We start from the raw sequence: 23,011 nt of genomic DNA, 5'->3' as shown, positions 1-23,011 counted from the left end.
GGATAATACATATATTTAGATTGTTTCCTCTCAATACTGAACTGTTTTCTTCAAGATTAGTAATTCTGTTCTTATGAAGCTTACGTGAAAGGTTTCTTAAGCCTGTTCAGTGAAGAGCGAAGCCTGCTTTCCAGGTGGAAAATTGTTGCTTAGCTGTACAAATTCAGGTGCATTTCCACCTAACAGACATTTTTACTCTCAGTGGATTTTGAAACTCCAGGTAAACTCTTTCAACTTTGTCCTATCTTCTGCTTGTTTAGATTCTACTTTAATTTCTTAGTTTTACATCATGTTTTCTTTAACCTCTTCAGAGAAGTCTGGCCAGTGCTTCCTTTATGTACAGAAGAATGGCTTTTCGACTACTTTTTATCAATGCAATCCTTGTGTTTCAGGTTCCACCCTAATCCTCACCCATCTTTTTTGTAGTATATACTTGATATAGAATGGCTTCTATAGCGGGTTTCGCCAGCTGCTTTTGCAGAGATAAAAAGTAACAGCTTCTGCCACTCTGTTTTTGTTTCCTAGCTCAAAAAGAACTATTGATTGTTAGTAGATTGTTTCTTGCAAATTCCTATTCAAAAGCAGAGTCATGCGCAGTGCTCTGTTTCTTTTTCCATCCTTTTTGGAGATGAAGCTCCTCTTTGCACGTTTTGCCTCCAGAATTATGTGCATTTTTCCCGGCTTCCCCTCCATACTTGCACCTTTATTTAAATGCAGTTTTGTTGGTAAGCACATCTACACATAATGGCAAATAACCATGTCAAAATACAAGTCAGGAAAGATTTTTGTGGAAAAAACCAGGCACTGCTTAACACTGATTCTCACCAGTTTTTAATCTGCGATTCTTTTGTCAGGTATTTGAATTTTCTTTCCTAATATGCAGACTTGATAGTTTTAATAGCATTAAACTTTTGATCCTTCAGTATCTGCACTTCAGTTGAAATAAATTAAGAGTATTATGACTAATTTCATAGTAGAATTTAATGACTGCTCTATGGGCTCATATCTTTTCCATTTAAAATAATCTGAATGGAGGAGAATGTTTGTATAATGTATGAGTAAATGGCAAAGTTTGTAAGTAAACTTTGCGTCTTCATCGAATGTTTTGCTGGTTGCTCCTTGGTGTTTATGACTTAGTACAGGTTCGAAACCTCTCTATTCAGTTTTAATTATTATTATTTTTCAACAGGTGTCACATAACAACTCTTTTTGAAAACGACCGTCATTTTTCTCACCTCTCAACGCTAGAAAGAGAAATGGCTTTTCGCACGGAAATGGTTAGATTATGTTTCAATACAAATGTAGTGATTGGAAAGCTTCTGTCTATAATCTTGTGATCGTGGGCTTCCCAAGATTTCTTAATACCTTCTGGATCAGTAAATATATTAATATCTTGCAACTAACGTGCTTTCCACTTTTACTAGCGAATATTTGTGTGTCTTGCAGCTGATCACTATGAATATATCTCTTCACAGTTCACTGAAAGTATGATTAGAAAGTATGATATATAAATAAAATATAAAGCTAAAAGTACCTTGAGCTTGCTTTCAATTCTTGTTATGCATCTCTTTTAAAAAATAACTTTTGAAATGAATAGATGTTTACATACATATACACCTTTTGGATGCTTTCCTTTTGAGAATTATGAAATACTGTGCTGGTGCATAGTTACCAGCCCAAATGAGAGCTCTCCAGACGTGCTATGAAACACGGTGGAAGGAAGCCCACATTGCTTGCTTCAGTGGCAGTAACTGAAGAGATTTGAAAAACTAGATAGTCAAATCTTTTTGTCCTATGTGTTATATTACAAAATTTCATTTAAAACCAAAGGTTTTGTATGGCAGTTCCTGAAGCAGAGGTGTTCTCTTTAATCCTAAATAATAATTCTGCTTTCCCGTAGGGTCTTTATTATTCCTACTTCAAGATCATTATTGAGGCACCATCGTTTTGGAATGGAGTATGGGCAATTATGAATGACAGACTTACTGAGTATCCTTTAGTGATAAACACCTTACAAAGGTTCAATCTTTACCCAGAGGTGAGCTACATTTTAAAAATGATACCTTCTGGTAAATGATTGGTTTCCTTAGATTTGCCTACAAATTTGTAAGAAATGGTACTCTGGAAAATGTGATTGTAAAGGTACAGTGACTAATGAAGTGTTGCTTAAGTTAGATTTAAAATGAGACAGTTACTTGATATGTTGAGGTCAGTTCTCAGACTGCAAGTATCAAATGTGAATACTTTCTAGATCTCTGCATTTCATGCCCTAAAGTTACAGTCCAATTCTACACTTCTTGTTGTCTTTTGTTCTTTTCACTGAAAGCAAGTAAGTTGCTGACATTGTGTACTTCAGGAAATGTGACACATAAGGTATCAGTAGTATGTGACAGTAATGCCTGCAGTGATACAGGTACCGAGAGGATATTTCGGCTTGCATTTTGTTTAAGACAATGAATTAGCACATCATAGTTCACTCTGGCCTAAAATCCATGAGTGGTAATAGCTTACTTCCATGTTGCAGAAGAAATTCCTCTGTAGAAGACTGAGTGCTGGTGTTTTGTACGTACTTGATGTTAGACTTGTTACCTGGTTAACTTGTGCTCCTACTTTGCTTTCTTTTGTCACTGGAAAGAACATGTTTTTAATGACAGGAATGTCTGGTTTTCTCTCTCATGCTTCTGCCAGTGTTTTGCAGACCTTTGAAAAGGGAAATCTCCTTTGGTTAATGTACATTTCTGTAACTCTGTGCGTAAGCAGCATCAGAATCAAGGACTAATAATGGCTGTAATTGTCGGATATTAGCATTTATACTCATTCTCCTGCTCACTCGGAGCAGAGCTGCTTTCAGGAGCTGTATGTGTAAGAGTCCTCAGCATGCATGTATTTCTACAACTTGCATGGAGTGGTTTCGTTTGTTTCTTAATTCCTTGCTCTGGAAGAACTAAATGCTATAGATGAGTGCTTTTTGTTCCCCTCTCACTGTTTTGGGCTTTTTTTTCCGTGTCTTCTTTGTGGTTTGTTTGTGCTTTTTAACTCCAAAGGGATTGCAGTTCAGTTCTAGAAATACAATATTAGGAACATGTGCCTTGCTTGAATACTATGAAGTTATTTTCTTTAGCTCAGAAAGATTTATTGACTTCAGCTATAGTCTGACTTGCAAAAATCCAAGGTAGCTGGTCAAATGAACTTGCTTTTAGAGACTCATCAGTATCACCATGAAAGATGAGTAAGTGAATTGGATGATGAAATCAAAACAAGAGCAGTCAGATAGAGTGGCTGACATTCTGTAAGAACGGTAGGTAGATTAGTGTGCACAGTGTGTAGGCTTGTCTGTTCATTCAGAGTTTTCTAGGATTGTACTGGCTCATAGAACTTGGTGATAAGGTATGAATTCAGTCATATCTTCTCTGCCTATGTGGGCATGCAAAGCACACATATAGTCTCCTCTGCTCCTTACAGTAATTTACTGCTTCATGTCCAGCCTTCCTGTAAATTTTTGTAAGTGTATTTCTTGAGTACTTTGTTTCTGCATAACTACATCTATAAAACTGTCAATAGGTGCAACTCGGCCTTTGAACTATGTTCTCAAAATTTATCAAGAGTTACTTATTATTATTATAATGGGGCTGAGTAGTGGGAAGACTCGTGGATTTATTTATTGGCAGTGAAATTTTTCCTTCCAATACTCAGTGTCCAGTCATGTTTTTGCAAAGTGTTTCATTTCCTAGTTGGTATTTTAGGGTCTTTCCAGCTTTTTTTTCAGCCCAATAGTAGCATTAAGGCTGAATTTTAATAAAATGTTTGTTTAGTGGATTTCAAAATCAATTTCATCAAAAATAGCCTTGGAATCCAGTTACTAACAGTGATGTTAAACCCATTAAAAGAAGTAGAGCAATTCATTTGCAAGTCCAGCTAGTACTAGACATGAAAACTTCAAGAGAAAGAAGAAAATAAAGTGACTCCATCGCAATCACTACATCATCTGTGTAAATTATAAATACAAATAGTAAAAAAAACCTGTCAAAATCAACATGTCTTTGTAGTTGTACGATATTAGAGTCCCAGTAAAGTCTTGATTTTCCAAGTATTTGCTGCCTAGTCAGGTTGTTCCTGTAGTTGTGGTGTTTTTGTCTGTCATCCGTGATGCAGAATGGCAGAGAGATAATGTGTTGATCTCTGTGGTGGAGAGATAATGTGTCAAGTTTGCTTCCTGGACGTTCATTGTTGTGGAACAGTTCATATTTCTTGTGTAGCAGTGATAATGAAAATTGGAGTGGGATTGATGAGCATTGCAAAGACATGTAGTTGGCATTCAAGTGCTCAATCAAAGGCACCTAGTAAAAGGGGTTGATTTTGGTGTTCTTGTACACCAAAAGAGTGGCCCGTCCCACAGAGATCTGGGTCTGAGGTTCAGTTGGTAAATTAGTAGGTTGCTTTAGTGCAACATTGCTTCATTCCAGAACATTCAAGCAAGAATGTACTGTGTGCTCAGGGTAATGTCAGCTTCAAGGCTGGTGATGCAGATATATTAGACAGATGTCTCCGAGCTGCCATATGCATCCTGTTGGCAGTGTCAAACCACTTTCAGGTGATAAGAGGAAAGATTTGGATTTGGTTCCCCAGTCCTGCTGCTGCCTATCTGGAGATGGGGCAGATGTTGGGTTCATGTATGTGCACGTACTTAGTCAGAAGTGCCAGGGCACAGGCATTCAGAAAGCCTGCAGGAATTCAAGATAGTGGACTTTGCAGGATACAACATTGAGGCAGGGAGTCTAAGCCTGTAAAGATGTAGGTGTATTTTAAATAGATAAGATTTGCATCGTGAGAGTGTAAAGGCCACAGATGAAGTAAGTGATGATGATTGGAGCCCTGGTATTAATGAATTTATAGAATCACAGAGCAGTTGAGGTTGGGGAATGGATGTCTGAAGATCTAGTCTCAACCCTCTGCTCGAAGGAGGGTGAAATAGAGCAGGTTGCTCAGGGCCATCTCTGGTTTAATTTCAAGCATCTCCACCTCTGGGCATCCTGTTCCGGTGTTTGACAACCCTCAAAGTAAGAAACGTTTTTCCTATGTGTAAGTGGAACTTTATGTATTTCAATTGAATATCATCATCTCTTGTCAACTGAAAAGTCTGTCTGAGTTATCCTTACTCTATGCCCTTCTTGTGTTGGGCAGCCCAGAAGTAGACTCAACATGGGAGATACAGTCTTAGCAGTGCTGAGTGGAGGGGAAGGATTGCCTCTCTTGTCCTGGTGACATTCATTTGAGGATACATTTGGCTTTCTTTGCAACAAGGGCTTATTGCTGGCTCAAGTACAGATTGTTCACCAAAACTCATAGGTCCTTTGCTGCAGCACTGCTTTCTGGCTGGTCAGCTCCAATTTGCACTGGTGCGTGATACTTTCTTTGCAACAAGGGCTTATTGCTGGCTCAAGTACAGATTGTTCACCAAAACTCATAGGTCCTTTGCTGCAGCACTGCTTTCTGGCTGGTCAGCTCCAATCTGTCCTGGTGCGTGATATTGTTCCTTCCCACTGAGGTCTTTGCATTTACCTTTCCTGAGATTCCTGTTGGCCCATTTCTCTTGCCTGTTGAGGTTCCTCTGAATGGCAGCAAAAGCATCAATCTCTCCTTCCAATTTTGTATCATGCGAAACATGCTGAAGATGTTCTTCATCGAGTCTGAAGACATAGAACAAAATTGGCACCAGATTAAAATACCCAAAGCCCAAACATAAACCATCCACAGGTGTCCCCTCAGCTACCAAGACTGTCGTCTCAGAAGGTTATGAAGTTGGGCAGGTGTGATTTCCCCTTTGTAAATCCATGCTGACTGCTTCCAGTCAGGTTTGTTTGTGTCCTTGGTGTGTTCAGAAGTGGTTTCCAGGACTGTTTACTCCATCATATTTTCAGAGGTCAAGGTGTAATTCCCCATGTTTCCCTTTTGAAGAATGAAGAGACATAAAGAGTGTTATTAATTGTGTGGGGAAAGAAAAGAGGGAATCATCCTTCTTGTACATGTTTTCTGTGACACACGGCCCAGACAGCTAATACTGCAGTGGTGAAACATTTTCAGCCTGGGAACCCCTGGGTTATAACTTTCAAAGCAGCTCAACTGGAATGGCCACATTACTCATTTATGAACTCTATAAAGTCAGTTATATCCTGACAGAATAGCTGGGTAATGTTAACTAGTGACTCTGCTGTGAGATGAGTCATCATTTTTCTGTGTATAAAATGCTGATGTTTTCTGTGTCGGGTGTTGAGATTTAATTTGGGTTTTGTTATAAAAACATCACAGCCTTTGCATGGAAAAAATGGAAATGCTGTCTTACGTTGCATCTGGAAGCCCTTTCTAATGCATGCTTAAATTTAACCTTTCAAAGTTTATCCGAGTAAAAACCCTGAAGGCTTTGTCCATGAATATTCTTGCCAGGTGGAAAAAAAATTAATGAGTTTTAATGGATTTAATTTGGCCAACTGTCCTCTGTCAAGAAAATCTGAGGTTTTAATGTGTGATAAACAAAAGAGTATTGAAATATGTAATATTTTAAATACTGCAGTTTGATGCATGAAATTATTTCTGTTCTAAAGCAGGCAGAATTTTAGTCTTTTAATGAACACTTGGTTTATGTCAGATGTCTTTAGGAAGTTACGGTCAAAAAAGCTAAGTAGTTGAGAAATCCTGGGTTTAAAAAGAATCCTGGATGAGGGCCAGTTGTCATGAGAGGTGACCTTGGGCATTGAGCTGATCTCAGAGTTCCTTTTCAGAAACTTCAAATCCTCTCCTCCACCTAGGTGGTCCTCGCCAGCTGGTACCGCATCTATACTGCCATTATGGATTTCCTTGGTGTACCCACAAAGATGTGTTGGACTGTAAACAGAGGAAAAGGCCTTAGTCCTGTTGAAAGCTGTGAGGGTGAGTTGTGTTTTATTCTGGCTTCTTCCTGGAAGCATATAATAGTGGCTTGATGTATTTCAGAAGTAATAAACATTCCTGTGTCTTTATCACTGAGATGTTTTCATTTGGCTAAGCCTGTGTTTTTGGCACGCTCACAACAAAAATGAGAAGCATGAAAAGATACTTTGAAGAACACTAGGGGTGAGAATGTGGCATAGCTCCTTCTCCCTAGGTTGAACTGCTGTATTGCACTTCAAAACTTCGCATTTGTAGTCTGAGCCTTTATAATGTTGGGAGTGTTATAAAGAATAAGATCTCCTAACTGTAATTGGAGGCCACTGTACCTGTGTTAAATTTCTGTAGCTTTTGTAGAATCCCAATGCATTCCAGGTTCCTACATTTCAAAATCTTACCCTTTGTATTTTTTCCCCTAAGTACAACTTGAGGAGTGGGAAGGTTGGGGAAACCAGTAACAGCAAAGCTCCCTTTTGGAGAAATCTGGTGTAGTGATTCTGCTGGGAAGAATCCTCTTCCACTTGTGACCTGCTATTCAACATAAGAGTTTCAATCATATACCTTGATTTTGGTATCAAGCTTGTGTGTGTGCTGCCACTTTTTTGTGGTGGGGTTTTTTTCCTCCCCACATTTAAAGTATTGGCTTGTCAAGTAAGTATTATGTGATAATGGTACCATGCTGAGAGGCGCTTTTGAGATGTTCTACAGTCAGTTAATGTAAGTTGGATAGATGGTAGCTTTTAAAGTCATTTCATTTTATCATTTAAAATGTCTTTGTGTGCTGACAAATTAGTGTTTTTCCTTTGCACAAAGGCTGTAAGAACTTTCTTCAGAGCTTGATATAATTGGAGAAAGTGAATCATTCAGAAGCAGTAAATAGTGAATATAAGTTTTCATTCCTGTGTCTTGTAAAAATGAAGCCAAACCAGCAAAGCCACCAACTATTGAGACTACCATGTTTGGTGAGCATAACATCATCTTTCTTTAGACATCTGTCTTGCTGTATTTTCAGCAACGGTGAATACTAATTTCTACATGTGAAACTATGAAGTTTTACTACCTTCCTTGTAATGAATAAGGCTTTTTGTGCTGTACTGCTGGAATGATTGGAGCCAGGAGGGTGTGTAAAGAAATAATGGAAAAGAGAACAACAGAAGTCTGAACCCAGAAGTGTTTGTGAATGAATAAATTGAAGGATGTGCTTTACTGGAAAATCTCTTTGCTTCTAATGAAACAAACTAAAGAGCATTGGATGTGATTTGCTATCTCTTTCTGTAGATGTCTTAAGGTAGTATGCTATGTGCTGTATTATACTGATTGTATGGTGGTTTAGAAGCAATGTAATCTCTCTTTATTTGACAACATGCATTAACTGTTTGTTTGTTAGGGTTGGGAGACCCTGCTTCCTTTTATGTTGCTATGATTTTTCTTCTGAATGGATTAATGATGTCCCTGTTCTTCATATACAGTACATACCTCAGGTAAGGCAGTTGAGACTGAGCTATTTAGTTGGTACTGTCAATGTTTTGTATGGAATTTGAAAAAGTGAATACTGAAATGAGGTATTGCTTATTTGTACAGTAGCAGTGCTTTTTATTACATACACATTACAACTAAAAAAATTACTGGAACGGAAAAGCTTTTTGCTCAAAATGATGATGCTGGAAAAAGTGGAAAATTTCAGTGAAGTGGTATCGCATTGATACCACCAGGTGGTGGATAAATCTAAATGCTGTACAGGTTTTTGAATGGCTTTTGTTACATTTCTGCTCTTGGAATTGTCAGTGCAAGTAATTTTTTAAAGAAGCTTGGGTGGCAGTATGCTTTTAGCCGAGACTGGAGTTTTCCCAGTGCTTTTCCTGAAGTCATATTGCATGTCTTTCAACTCTAACTTAAATGAGAAGGCAAAATACCTTGTAAGATAGTGCGTTCTTTTGGAGATACATACATGCTTCCTTTTTTCTATGAATTTCTGTTTTCAGTATCCTTAAATTTCAGGAACTGTAATATGCTTCCATACAAAAATAGACTCTCTGTTCAGCAGAAAACTGGAAGTGTCAGGGTTTTTTCTGCTTACCTCTGTTTTAATTTGTCAGTTTTGCAAAAAAGCAAAAGGCTGCTACATTTTCCTCTGAGAGATGTGATTGTTTTTCTCCCTCATTCCCTGGCTTTGTTGTCTTGTGCTTTTTTTTTCCTGCTCTCTCTAAAGCTTGTGCTGATAGTTCAGACAAAGAACAGTGCAGGGCAGGAGCTGACAGTGAAAAGAGGAAGTTGGCCTAGTGCAACTATTAGGTGTTTGAGGGTAAAGCATTTATGTTTGTATTTCTTAACATAGGAAATGAATGTCTTGTGTTTTGAGGAAGTAGATAAACTGCAAATATCCCTATCATTAACTTGTCTTTTTTCTCTTAAGGGATGTGTATGTAAACCCACATTTTATATATTAATGCCATTGAAAAATTAGTAAGGTCTTAATTTCTCAGTACTTTCTCAGTACTTGGGCTGTGTTGAATATAAGTAACTATCAAGTATTGATAGTGATTCAGTTTTTAACATAGCTGATCTGCAGTGTAGGTAGTCAAGATAACTAGGATATGCATGCAGTTCTTCCAGCATGTAAGCCACTGGCTTTCTGAGAAATACCAAGGGACTGCAAAGTTTCCTGCACGTAGGATTTTGATCTTATTCATTTATTTGCTTGTTCTGAAGAATATTCATAGTTGGATACCAGATTAAGATGACTGCTTAGTCATTATGGCTGTTCCAGGGTTCCTCTTAGTCAAAGCAAAGACAGAACATTTAGATTTTTCCATAAGGTGTGAAAAGTAAAAGAACTGAATCTGGAGTAATGCAGTTCTGCAACACTGAAGTAGGTAAGCTTATGAATTGGCATGAATCTCCTTCATGATGCTGATCTGTTCTGATTTATTTGATGGTGGGAAGCCATTCTCTAATTTATCTCTTCATTCCTGAATTCATTAGCAGTAATCATCTCAAGCTTACCTAATTGTGGGGTTTTTTTCTGGCATTTTTTTCTATATATATTCATAGAATGTGTAATTTTTTTATTACAGCCTTTATGTGCTTTTAGCCTCTTTGCAACTTTGACTAGTGATGGAAGGTGGTAGGATAGTGGAAAACCACTCTCTTGTCATTCTTTTCCAGGCTAGCATGTTCTCACATCTGTGCTCACTGTACTCTATAATAAGCATGTGGAAAGAGTTACACTAGCAGAAAGCTAGGTGCTTCTGTAGGACTATATGTTTGTTGTAGGACTTAACCAATTTTCCCACAAGCTTAGAAGATCACCAGATACAGTATTTCCCTGCCCTAGCACTCTGCGTATGGTCTGTGGTTATGAAATGCACTTTGGAATCTAATGTAATGCAAGTTAGTCTCAAGCTCTGAAGCATTCTTTGTTAAGCGAACTGAAACAATATGGTGAGAACTCATGCCATTCCTTATTGTTTTTTTATGGACAAAAGAATGGTATTTGAATGATAAGTACTTCATGCAGTTGTAAGATTCTGCCTCCCCCCGCCCTTCCCTGCCTCACTATTCTTGTAGTCAGGGGACAACATACTGAAGCTGATTGTCAAATACTGCGTCTGGAGTAAATTTCCCATATCTCCTTCTGACAGTACTTTTCCAGTATTTTGTTTCTTGCTTGTTAATCAGTGAACGACAGCGTTTCCCCAGATGACTTTAAGCTTCAGCTTACTGTACGCAGGGAGTGAAAAGACTAGCTCTTTCATTATTCCAGGGCACTCTTACTGCACAAAGCGTAACTGTTTGCACTTCCTTTTAAAAATACTAAGTACGTAGTAAATTTAGATTATTCTGTATTAGACATGGGGCAAGTAGGTTCCAACTGAAGGGCACGTACTGAAACACAGGAGTTTCAGTGGAAACGGTTATCCTTTATCTTTTATAGTGGTGTAGATAGGCTTAACTACTGTTTCTCGTAAGCGGCAGCATTGCACTGTTAGCAGACAACCAGTCTGCCTCAACACTATGCATAACCCTCTGTGAAATAGGCTCTGTTCACTTCCCTTTCTGGAAAAGATACTGACAAGGTGCATTTCCTTGTTCTGTGATCTTTTCTCACGTGACGAAATAGTGATTCCTTGTAAAGGCTGCTATCTCTGAAGCACTCGTAATACAATCAAGACCTTTGTATTCTGGCCTTCAAGGTTTTGTCACAATATTAATGCTGAATTTTATTTCTGGTTTTGGGTGCTTAGGGTTTGGGTTTTTTTCTACTTTTTAGTTTGTTTTGTTTCCAAGACTAACATTTTTAAATATAAGCTCATTCTTTTAGACATTTTGGGCTTCACTGTGGATGCTTTTAGAATCAATTTGAGTTCTATGTGCCAGAATGCACAATTCCTAGAGATTGTTTGAGCACGCAGTTGGTATCTTTAACCCACAGATTCTGCACCCAGAGCTCACTGATTCTGTTTGATCTGTGTATTGGTGATGGGTGAAGGATCTGAAGGGATCTGAGGGTTGTTTGTATATTCTGTTGTTCACAGTAGTAGTGCACCTTTGTGCACAAAAATGTTCTTTGCTTTTTATCACAGGACATGACTAATTACAAATCTAGTCAAATAAAAAGGAACCTCACCTATGGCTGTTTTGTGATGAGGTAAATCTAAGTAATATCCTTGGTTTTAGTGGTGACTCCATGGTAATACTTATTCGGCAGGTGAATTTGGTTTAGAAACATACAAAAATCCTCAGAGGCTTTCATGTTAACATCACAGTATTTCACATCAGAGTTAAATTGTATCTTGTGTTGACCATGTCATGAATTAATTCAGTATGGTTCTGAATGTGCTTGATTTATGTTAACGTACTCTTGGATTCAGACCAAAATTCCCTGTTGGTTTGAGCGTGCATATTCCAAAGTTTTCTGGAAGGGAAGAAATACTCAGTTTATATTGCCTGGTGTTTAGCAAAAAAAGAAAGTTTGTCACTTTCAAGGTCAAGCTCTGGGTGCAGCAGGTGAAGCACAAGATGTAATGATCTAAAGCAAAGTTATTCAGGAGGGGAATAACCATTTTCCAAACTATTGACATTAAAATTGCTGTTCTGCAGAAAAGAGCTGATGATCTGCTCTGAAATGAACATTACCTTGCTAACTAGTATTTTAATGTCATATGTACACTATAGATTGCTTTCCCTTGATGCTTGAAAGCATCTCCCCCAGTAAGCTTAGCTGTACGTACGTGTTGCTTCACATTTTCCCTGTTCTTTTCACAGTGGGAGCCGTCTAGGAGGCCTTGTTACTGTGGCTTGTTTCTTTTTCAACCATGGAGAGGTAGGTCTCCCTCTGCAACCACCATCTCCCTTTATCTTTCTTATAAGTTTAACCTAATTCTCATTTCCTTAAAGGTAATCCTGTTGGTTATCTGCTAAGGGATGAATTTAAAGGGAGTAAGACATTATTGAAAGCAAAATTAGGCAACGACCCAAAAATGCATAGCATGTGAATGGTCACACACACAAAATGGCAAATAAATATAGTACTGATATCCTATAGCCAGGATACACAGAATTTAGAAACTGTATATATATACAGAGAGAGAATTCAAGTGCTGAATTTCTTTAGTAAGCTGCATTACAGAAGAAAACCAAACAGAACTGTCATATAAAACATCTCCCTGAGTCCCCATCTCCCTGTCATGTCATTGTTTCATACTTTGGAAGAAAATTCATGCTTTTATTCTGATACACTTAGGCAGTGTTTCTGGTTTTTAATCTTCATTTTATGTATGTAAATGTATATAAATATTTGGTTTATTTTCCTTAAAATGCAGCTGTACTGCTAAGATTTTCTAGATGGAAACTGTCTACCTTATGATTTTGCTAAGGGTTAAATTTATGTTTTGTTTTCTTTACTGAGCTGAACTTGACAGAAAACTGAGTAGGAAGAATATGAAGTTGCACATAACCAAATCACAGATGCTTCTATTCATAGTGAACTTTGACAGTTTGCTTATAAAACAAAAATCTGTATGATGAAATAGCTATTTTAATTTTAAGTTTAATTTGAAATGTGTTTCTCTAAATATCCGCCTTCACTCAAGCATTTTAACTGTCAGGTCCAGACCATTAAATGTTATGGAGTTTCTACACTTGTTTTTTAGTGCTCTAAGAGGGTAAATACAAAGTTTTGGGGGGTTTCCATTCTTCTTAATGGCATTCTGAAGTTAGGTGAATGTGTGGTCCTTTGCTAGGAAATGCTGATGGAGCAGGCACTGTTTTGCCAAGCGTGTGAAGGTAATAAAGGGTAACTTCAGGAAGGAACGAGTTGAAAACTTCAAAGATTGTGGTAGCAATAATGAAGGGAAGCATTTACTTCACAGGCAGTTCTATCCAGGAGACTCTGTAGGGGAGCTCATCTACACAGAAGGCGTCTGGGCTTAGGTGGAGCTGAAGTAGGATGACCCTGGTTCAGGCTCAGCTGTATGGCTTTCTGGAGAGCAATAGGACTTACTTGCAGAGGTGCAATGTCAGATTTCACTTGGCTCTTTGTGTTTGTACTGCACTTAATAACTCAAGAGTTGTTTGATGTTGCTGTGCATATGGAATTATGTTAATACAGGTACTTATGTACGTAGGTGGTCTGGCTTCATTGCACATACTGTTGAATCACGTGAGGGGTGTGCATGCATGTGTGTGTGTATAAGAAAGGTATTTTATTTAACTCTTTGATTGTGGAAACCATCTTGCATGTGGTTCAACAGCACGTACAGTGATGCTCAGCCACTTGCTAAAAATTTGCTTTCCTTTTCTGGAAGGATAGGACTGAGCTACATGAGTAAGCCTGATCTGCAAGTCTAGGCATCTCGGATCTAATGCTGTGTAGAAGTGGTTAGCCTTCTGGCGTTGAGCTAATGGTCCTAAGGCAGCATGTGTTTATTTGTGTTGTGCTTGTGCTACTGTGTTTTAATGATTTCAAGCTTAGATGGCTCTGATGTATTTATACCTGCAGCAAAGTTAGTTTACATCCTTGATAAGTCATCCACAGATGATTTAGAGTTACATTCCAAATATAGAAGAATGGGCTACATTAGTCAATCCACTTTTAAGGAAATGCTTCCTTTTTATGGTTTTATATGCTCTTCATTTCTTTCCTGTCTTTATCTCCTCCAGTATCAAAAGATTTGGCAAATGAAATGTTGCTATAGTCTTGAAAAATAATCGAAAAGACTGCTTTAGAATAATCATGATTATATTTATTGCTAATAAAAATAATGTTAAATAATCACATCTGTGCAGTCAGCCAAAGGCAACATATTAGTATATATGTTTATGCAAGATTCATTTTAATGGTAATCGGGATGCAGCTTTTATGGAGAGTGCTTTTAGACAGCAAGGACTGTGATTCATGTGATGAGCTTCTGTACTTTGCATTCATTTTACACTATTAATTTCACATATTTGTGAAATAGCAAGGCAGTAAGCAAGGAATGGTATCATGTTGATTCTAGTGACTTCTTTGTTAAAACAGGGTTTTGAAAAATGTTTTTAAGATTATAGGAGAAGAAGGAGAAGAAACAGCCTGTCATCAGCATTCTATAAGATTTCGTAGATTCATTATGGTTCCTGTTAAGATGAACGACATTCTTTTTTCTCCTGTAGTTGTAAAGAACCTATTTCTAATTTTTAGTACAAATCTCTTGCTAACCATTTCAGACGCATTTGTTTGTGTGTCAGAGTTGTTCTGTAAAGTGGTAATTATGCTTTTGACGGTCAGTGCCATCTGCGAGCTCTTTTTATAAAGAGCTGAATATAAACAGTGAACATGATGGTTCTAGCTGAGCCATTTGCCATGAACCCCGAGAAGTGAATGAAAAGGCTTTTCAGTTGACTTCATTGTATTATGCTTTGCTCTATTAGGATTAAAGAGCAAAGTATGTAACTTTGTGTAAGATCTGTAAGAGCTTAATTTCATGTGTTCCATTCTACTGGCCTGTTTTGGAGGGCAGCTTTGGATGTTACACTTTCTGTGCTTTAACTAGTAGAAGTGTGAAATGTTTATAACCTAGAACTCTGGCATAATGAAGAGGATGTTGGTTTATCCTTCAGTTCCTCTCTCCACACGCTTTCTCTGTCTAAGTGTGGCAAGTCACTGCCTGAATCTGAGAATGGTTTTCATTACTTGAGTGAGTTGTTAATTTCAGCAGAAGCAGGGACAGGCAGCTGCTGTTCTGGCTTTTTTCTTGGATGTTCTCTAGCTGCCACATTTAATTTTGGAAAAGCAGTGATCTATTTTAATTAAACAGAGCATCAGAGACCTCAAGTCTGGAAGCTGCTTCCTTTTTCCTTCTCTTTTCTGCTTCCTGGCTTGGGCTTTTTTTAAGTTGGTGAGCAAAATCTGATGTAGCTTGTGTTTTTGGGTTGGTTTTTTTTTTTTTTTTTAATTGAAGTATCTGTGGTCCATCTTTCTGAAATAAAAATGCATTGTTTTATGGAAATGTAGCAGCAACTGTTATCATCTAACCCAGTTCTTATTTTTAGTGCACTCGTGTCATGTGGACTCCACCTCTTCGTGAAAGTTTCTCATACCCATTCCTTGTGCTTCAGATGTTGCTCTTGACCTATATCCTCAGGTACTTCTCCATTTATACTTAGCGCTTTACAATGATTTAAAATACTGAATGTCATAAGACATTTATTTAAATGCATTTATTTAAGTGCCTCTGTGTGCTATAGCAATGATATTATTAACATAGAAACTTTCCTGTGGCTGTTACATTGCAGACGCTGCACCAGTAGAACTGCAGTCATATTACTCACTTATTAAAAGGAAAAAACTTTGCAACTTGAAGACATGATTAAAATAAAAATCAGAATTACTGTGTTGGCAAATACGTATCTAAACTAAAAATCAGAATGTTTGGTTGATGTCACTTCCTTCCCATGAGAAACAAGCTGATACTCCATCAATTGGTTTTGTGCCTCTTGGAGAGTGGTATGTTGGTTGCGCTTAGAATAAGCCTATGCTATGCAACAGAGGATGCTATAGGCACTCATAAGCTAGTATGTTCTTACAGCTTTCTGACTAACTAGTCTAATTAACTAGTTCAGTGATTTAGAGCAACCTAATTACATTAATGCAAGGATGCTCTTGAGTTCTTAGCCCTGCTTTTCCACGGTTGTTTCTGGCTTGCAACACGATCGTGTTACTGTCTTGCCTCTGTTTTGAAAAATAAGCATGATTGTTAGTACTTGAGGGCTTTTCCACCAGCTCCATTACATCAGATCTGCAAAATATTCATGATTTAGATGAACATTGTACTTATAACCCCAGTTTATCCTTTATTAGCTCATACCGATTTGTAGTTCTTGATGATTAAATCAAAAATGTTTCCTGCTTGTCACTAACTTGTGGTTTTTAGGTGAGGAAAAGCTACATGCTGTCTAGAAATCTGAGGAATAGTTTGTAGAGTGATCGCTAGATGTCATATCTGTTCATTTAATGCTATATTGTGAGGTCAGACAGAAAAGGAGGAAATTACTTTTAGGGTGGTCAGAGCACATAGATTCCATACCTATAATTATGACACTTCTTGATTAAATAGATTCACTCCTGTTCTTCAAATCTTAGTAAATAAATACTAGTTGGGCTTTCATATTAATGATAAGTAGGTGTTTAATCCAAGCATTTCAGAGCAAGGATTCAAAGAAGGGATAAAACATTTTAACTTTCTGTTTCTCCGTTACAATTCCTGCATCAAGAGCAGCTCTGTTTAATGTATAGCAGTATTCCAATGAAACATAGGAACTGTCTTTGGAATAGAGACTAGAACTTAAATTCTTCATTATTCCTATCACTTGTGTCACATTTGTATAATGTATTACTTAATGCATTAGACTCATGCTCAGCATGACTTCCAACAGAAGTTAATCTTGAGGCTTTGTAAAAGAAGCCAAAGAAAACATGTAAATATGGAAGGAATGGGAGACAGAGGAGTGAAATTGCTTTCAAATGCAGACCGTTCTGAGAACAGTTGTGATCCCAGTTGAAATGGGAATGGTGGTGACGTGCCTGTAGGTGGACAGCTACAAGTGACATAGATTGGCCTGCTGTATTGCATGCTGCCAGAAGACTTGTTTGGTAATGAATGACTTAATAATAGTTAAGAAACATTAAGCATCAGAACTCTTGTTTTTAGAAACCGATGGAGAACGGATGTTAAATTTACTTGAGCAGTGTTATTTGTAGTTGATGGCTATTGCTAGCTAAGTTCCAAGGTAACTTTGGTTTTGTTGCAGTCTCAATTGTGCTTGTCAATAATGTGCAAACACCTGTGTAATTTTACTTACTGATGCCTATTCTGTCTCTTTTTCCCAAGGATTCCGAATGTTAATACAGGAAGCTTGATTGCACTGTGTGTTTCTAATATCTTTTTCATGCTTCCCTGGCAGTTTGCTCAGTTTGTTCTCCTAACACAGGTAAGATTATATTCACCTTTTTGTTTTATCTAGGCAAATTGACTGTTTTGGACAGATAGCCACGGGATTCACATCTATACCGATGCTTTCCTTATAGCTGGATTTCATTTTTGCTCTTGGGAAAGATTCACACCATTTATCACATCAACATTTTTCTAGTCTAAAACTTAAAAATTGACCATTTACACCACTCAGCGTTCTGTTTCTAGGAGCAGAAAATTTACTTTCCCTTAAAAGCAGCCACCAGCCTAAGATCAGTGTATTAGAACAAGTGCAGAATAAGAACAAACTTCGTATATTGAAGTACAGAAATAAAAAAGCATTGATCTTGCATCTCTTCAGGCCATTCTAAATTTTTAAATGGAGCAATGTTTGCATGGCATGTTAATATCTGGCATGATTTTGCATGATTTCCTATTTAATTTCGATGAGCCTGTCAATCGTGGCATAACTTACTGTCTTGAGAGCTCAAACAGTTGAGATAACTTTAGCAAGTGTTGAAATACAGCAAATGCTAATGTGAGCAGTAGGATCCTGTCATATAGCACGCTTTCATAGCGTTCAAATTGATTGAAATATAGCCCGTTGATTGAAATCCATCTATGTCTCCATCCCTTTTCCTTTGTCTGTCTTACTTGTAGCAGCTGTTGAGTGGCTTGAGTTCCTAGCTTTGAACAATCAATACATGCTGTGGTATGAAAGTTTTCTAACTGCAGAAGAGGAAGCCATTAAATTCTTTAAAATGTTGTGAGAAGCTTATCACTGTAACGTGTTCAAATGCTGGGCCTGAAGTTTGAGATTACAGGTTCAATTCACCATTTCACTCATTTCCCAGATGGTCTTTAGTAGAATCATAGAATACTTAGGGTTGGAAAGGACCTTAAGATAGTTTAGTTCCAACTCCCTTGCCATGGGCAGGGACACCACACACTAAACCATGTCACCCAAGACCCCGTCCAGCCTGGCCTTGAGCACTGCCAGGGATGGAGCATTCGCAAGAACTAAGCTTGTCTAATCAATGAATCTCATTTTTCTCAGCAGCAAATTATGGATATTCCCATACTTTGCTGAAAAGTTAAGGTTAAAAAATGTCAATGGAAAGATTCCTTTTGTTGGTTGGGGGGTTTTGGTTGGTGGTTTGGGTGAAAGATGATGTGTTAGTGCTGTGCTTTGGTGACTCATGTTTTTATAAGTACTTAGCAGAAAAAGCAGCGATAGAAGTTAGTGATTCTTTGAATCATCTCCTTTTAGTATGAATAGTTAATGATTGTTTCAATAATCTCTTATTTTTGTATGAATGTGTACACCACCGCAGATTGTCTTAACTTCTCTTTCACTTTCAATTCTAGATAGCTTCATTATTTGCTGTGTGTATTATGGGTTATATTGACTCCTGCAAATTACAGAAGATACTCGCTGCTCACATGGTAATGCTTTTTAAAAACTTAAATCCCCTCAGATAGGTCAGAACATCAAAACAGCCTATTTGTCTGAAGTGTTTTCCTTAGTTGCAAGGTGGTTGAGAAGATGCAATAATAAGGGATGGAGGGGCCTGGATCTGAATATTTGATCTTATGCATATTTATATCACGCTGTCAGAAACTACGATCCCTGTGGTACACAGGAATTTTGGTACTCCAGAAAGACTGCCAACCTAAAAGATGCGTGGAAATACTTTTCTCTCCTTTCTGTCTCTATTCATTCCATGGACTTGAAGATACTGTCTCAAACAACACAGTAGAAAACAGACCAAGTAATAAAGCATGAGCAATAAGAAGTGGAAAAGGCAGCATTCAGCTCATGCCATAGGTTAGCAGAAAGGAAATAATGAGATGTTATTAAGTCAAAATTAGAGAATACACTCTTTAGCGTTGGAGGAGTATTTAGAAAGGAGGACAAAGAAGATAAAGTGATATAAACCTGGAACACCAAATGCTTGTTCTCAGTCAGATTTGCCAGGAAGATTTGCAAATAATCATCTTGGTTTTATAATGTCCTGACAGAAGCAGGTGAAATACTTAAGTCTTTCCACTTATGTCAATAGCTATATCATATTTTTGGTGCCAAAGTGTGATAAAAAGCCAATTCTCAGATAGCTAGACAGTTAGGTTATATTACAGAGAAAGCTTAATGAGGCTGGGTAAACTGCCAGACTTTGTTTTGTGTTTTTAGTTTTTGCACTCTCCCCCTTTTCTGCGGAAGATGAAAGCCTGTGTGAGGAGGGAAATAGAAAAGTCTGCATATTTTAAAAGTAACTACATTCTTCTTCTTGATTCCTCTGCGTAAAAGACAGATTGATCATTGATTTTGCTCTCCAAGATAGCAAATGTAATTCAGCTTGCTCTCTGTTAAAAAGAAAGCACAGTAGGAGATCAGGATGGCAGATAAAAGTTGTAGCTCAGCCTCGACTTTCAACCTCATATGATTAAGTGCATATAATCACAGTCAGAGTTCTGCGTCCTTGTTTTTGGTGAAGAGTATATGTTAAATATATGCTTCTCAGTTTGCAAGAAAGAAGAAAACAAACGTTTTATTCTCCATTTCTGTGCTTGGCCAGGATTCTGAAAGATAACAAACAGGATGGAGAAATAATGCAGTAATTTACTGAGTATGTTAGGACTAACTTCAAAACTGTAGCTGTTGTATCACCTAAGATGAATTAGTCCTGTGATCAAATCTTTTTGTCTCTTAAGTACTTCTGAAATATAAATTAACATAATAATCTACACTTGGCTACCTGTTGCCATTAAGTCCTTATAATAATTTTTTTCAGACCAGTTCTGTATACTTGAATATCAAACTCGTGCTTGCTGTGAAGTAGGTGTCTTTAAATTGAAAGCTGTTGCTACAGGGTAAATTTTATACTGGGGCAGTTTAACCTTTTCTATTTTAAATAAACTATTTTTATTTTCTTTCAGGTAGCTCTTGTAGTGTGTTTTATTCTGATGTTTGGTAATTCAATGTTATTGACATCATATTATGCTGCATCTTTAGTAGTTATCTGGGTAAGTTAAGAAAAACATTTAACACACTAAGACTGTAATGCTGTATTGCTGTATACATACTGATGTAAAACGTGAAGCTGCTGCATTACCAGATAGTTGAGAAATCTTTCAGTTGAGAAACAGAATTATACTTAAAAGATACTTGGAGAATGGGTAAATACTAATTTTAAACCCCATGTTTTTATACCAAAACCTCTTCATAAGAGAAATCAAGTTAATGTTAAGAGTCATGGGATGGTTTGTGTTGGAAGGGACCTTAAAGCTGATCCAGCTCCAACCCCTGCCACGGGCAGGGACACCTTCCACTAGAGCAGGTTGCTCCAAGCCCCTGTGTCCAACCTGGCCTTGAACACTGCCAGGGATGGGGCAGCCACAGCTTCTCTGGGCACCCTGTGCCAGCGCCTCAGCACCCTCACAGGGAAGAGCTTCTGCCTCAGAGCTCATCTCAGTCTCCCCTGGGGCAGGTTCAAGCCATTCCCCTTGTCCTGTCCCTACAGGCCCTTGTCCAAAGCCCCTCTCCAGGTTTCTTGTTGGCCCTTTAAGCACTGGGAGCTTCTCTGAGGTGTCCCCTTCAGGAGCCTTCTCTTCTCCAGCTGCCCCAGCCCAGCTCTCTCAGCCTGGCTCCAGAGCAGAGCTGCTCCAGGCTCAGTTCTCTTGTTTTTATCTCTCTCTTCTTTTTATACAAATATAAAATTTATCACGTATGTGTTCTTGACCAGAGTTGGTAAACAAGAACATGAGCAAGGACGAGCTTAAATGCTTCTTTATTGATTGTGAAACCACAAATGCAGGACAAATGATGAAAACTGGTTTAAGACTGTTCAAAACTGCTGAGTCATACTGCCCTGTTAGTGAAATTATTCACTGAAGGCTCATCATCTAATAATTAGTTATCTTAATATTTCCTTAAATAGGAATAACAACTCCCAACCTCTTTCAATTTCCTATAGGTTCTCTTAAGGGAAGAAATAGGAGATAAGGTTGTGTAGACAGATATAGTTTAGCATACTACAAATCATCTCCATTTCTGATTCTTGCTGCTTCTCCAAGAAGTAGCAGCAGATATAATTCAGTTTCCCATTGGCTTTGATTTAAAGATGCTTAGAACTGTGTAATATAGAATCTTACTTGTTAAGAAGAGTAGTCTTCCATCAATTGTATATAAACTGCAGTAAGAGATTTTATGTTGGTATATTTTGTCAGTGCAGAGTGAAATCATGATGTTATATGTTCATTCATATTTAGTTTGTATTAATTATGTGTGTGTGAGGGGGTTAATAAGTAGCTGTGTGGTACAATAGGTGCTTACCAAAACAAACAACACCCCCCCTTCTATCCAGAGTACTGGAGTATCTTGTTGTTATATGATACCTGAAAATGTACATTGATTTTTTTATTAGGGAATTCTTGAATTGAGTCCAAAAGTCTTGAAAAGCAGCAGAAGAGAAGTCTATGTATGGGTAAGGCATTCCATACGTTTTGAATTTCAAAATGAGAGGTTTTGTTGTAGTGACATACAAGAATCTGCTTTAATAGTAATTGTACCTCCTTTCTTTATCCTTTCTTCAAATCCTAACTTGAGATTATCTTGCAAAGGTGCTATAAATCAGCAAATTCCTTCAGAGTTTTGAATGACCAGAGTAGTACAACCTGATAATACGGAGAGGAAATAATCACTACACACTGGTGTGTGTGAAACAGAATTGACAGTTAGGCTGCCCCTGCTTAAAGTTAACTTTGATACCTCCTCTGGTACAATGCTGTGTGCAACAGTACAGCCATAATACAAATCAGTTGCACAACATTATTTCAGCTGTAATAGAGAATACAAGAAATCCCTAAAATACCCCAGAGTACTGAAGTTTGGGGAGTGCAATTGGTTAGAAATTACTGTGTTCATTAGTGATAACATAGGGGAATTTGTAACTAGTAGCTAAATTTAATGAGCCTTTCAAAAAGGAGAATGTTTCTTTAGAAGTTTGTTGAGGCATGTTTATTTCATTCTGAATATATATATATATTTATTCTTTTTTAAGGTTATTGAAGGATGTGCATGGCTATTTGGGACAGTCACCTTGAAATCCCTAACTTCTTTAGTGTTTGGAATAGCTGACGATGTAAGTTATCCAAGATTCTGCTTGGTGTCTTCCAAAACTCTGAATTGGCATCTTATTGATACACTTCCCTGAAATCCTAAGACTTGTTTTGCAGAAATGGGAGAGGGATTGCATATTTTACTTTGCTATATATTATAACTTTGAGGTGTTATTACCACAGTTTGTATAAAGACAAATGTTTTTACTCATGGCTTAGTAAACACTCTGTGTGTTTGTTTTTAAATCCGGATTTGGAGAGCTTTGTTTGTTTTGGTTATCTTCTACCTACATCTTTATTTACTCAATTTCTTAGTTCACTTTCCTCTGAAGCTGATTTTTAAGACACTTTTGAATTGCTGCTTGTAACAAGGGCTCCTTGCTTCACTTCAGCCCCTTTGTTGTCAGATGCTACTGTTAAAAGCCTGTGTGCAGATGTGCGTCAGGGGCAAAAGATGGGAAGCTCATACCTTAAAATAGGAGTATGCATAATTATTGTTAAACTCAGTTGCAATGGTAACAGCC

The 23,011-nt window shown here is 37.6% G+C and overlaps 1 protein-coding gene across 1 annotated transcript in view; it reads left to right on the top strand.

Moving 5' to 3' along the window:
- Positions 1–22,510, top strand: part of DPY19L1 (dpy-19-like 1 (C. elegans)) — a gene marked incomplete at both ends in the record, with an annotated part of 28,121 nt that extends 5,611 nt beyond the window's left edge. Inside the window, 11 exons of the mRNA XM_010018585.1 lie at positions 1,190–1,277; positions 1,901–2,038; positions 6,804–6,924; positions 8,309–8,402; positions 12,187–12,244; positions 15,451–15,542; positions 17,289–17,388; positions 18,738–18,815; positions 20,307–20,393; positions 21,794–21,853; positions 22,430–22,510. Of these exons, the coding sequence (XP_010016887.1) occupies positions 1,190–1,277; positions 1,901–2,038; positions 6,804–6,924; positions 8,309–8,402; positions 12,187–12,244; positions 15,451–15,542; positions 17,289–17,388; positions 18,738–18,815; positions 20,307–20,393; positions 21,794–21,853; positions 22,430–22,510 (997 nt within the window). The remainder of the gene's footprint in view (positions 1–1,189; positions 1,278–1,900; positions 2,039–6,803; positions 6,925–8,308; positions 8,403–12,186; positions 12,245–15,450; positions 15,543–17,288; positions 17,389–18,737; positions 18,816–20,306; positions 20,394–21,793; positions 21,854–22,429) is intronic.
- Between the last annotated feature and the right edge of the window lie 501 nt (positions 22,511–23,011).

The sequence above is a fragment of the Nestor notabilis genome, unplaced genomic scaffold (genome assembly GCF_000696875.1).
Source record: "Nestor notabilis isolate BGI_N333 unplaced genomic scaffold, ASM69687v1 scaffold10997, whole genome shotgun sequence".
Classification (NCBI taxonomy): domain Eukaryota; kingdom Metazoa; phylum Chordata; class Aves; order Psittaciformes; family Psittacidae; genus Nestor; species Nestor notabilis.
The sequence above is the reverse complement of the archived record's forward strand: the minus strand, read 5'-3'. Positions and strand labels throughout refer to the sequence as shown.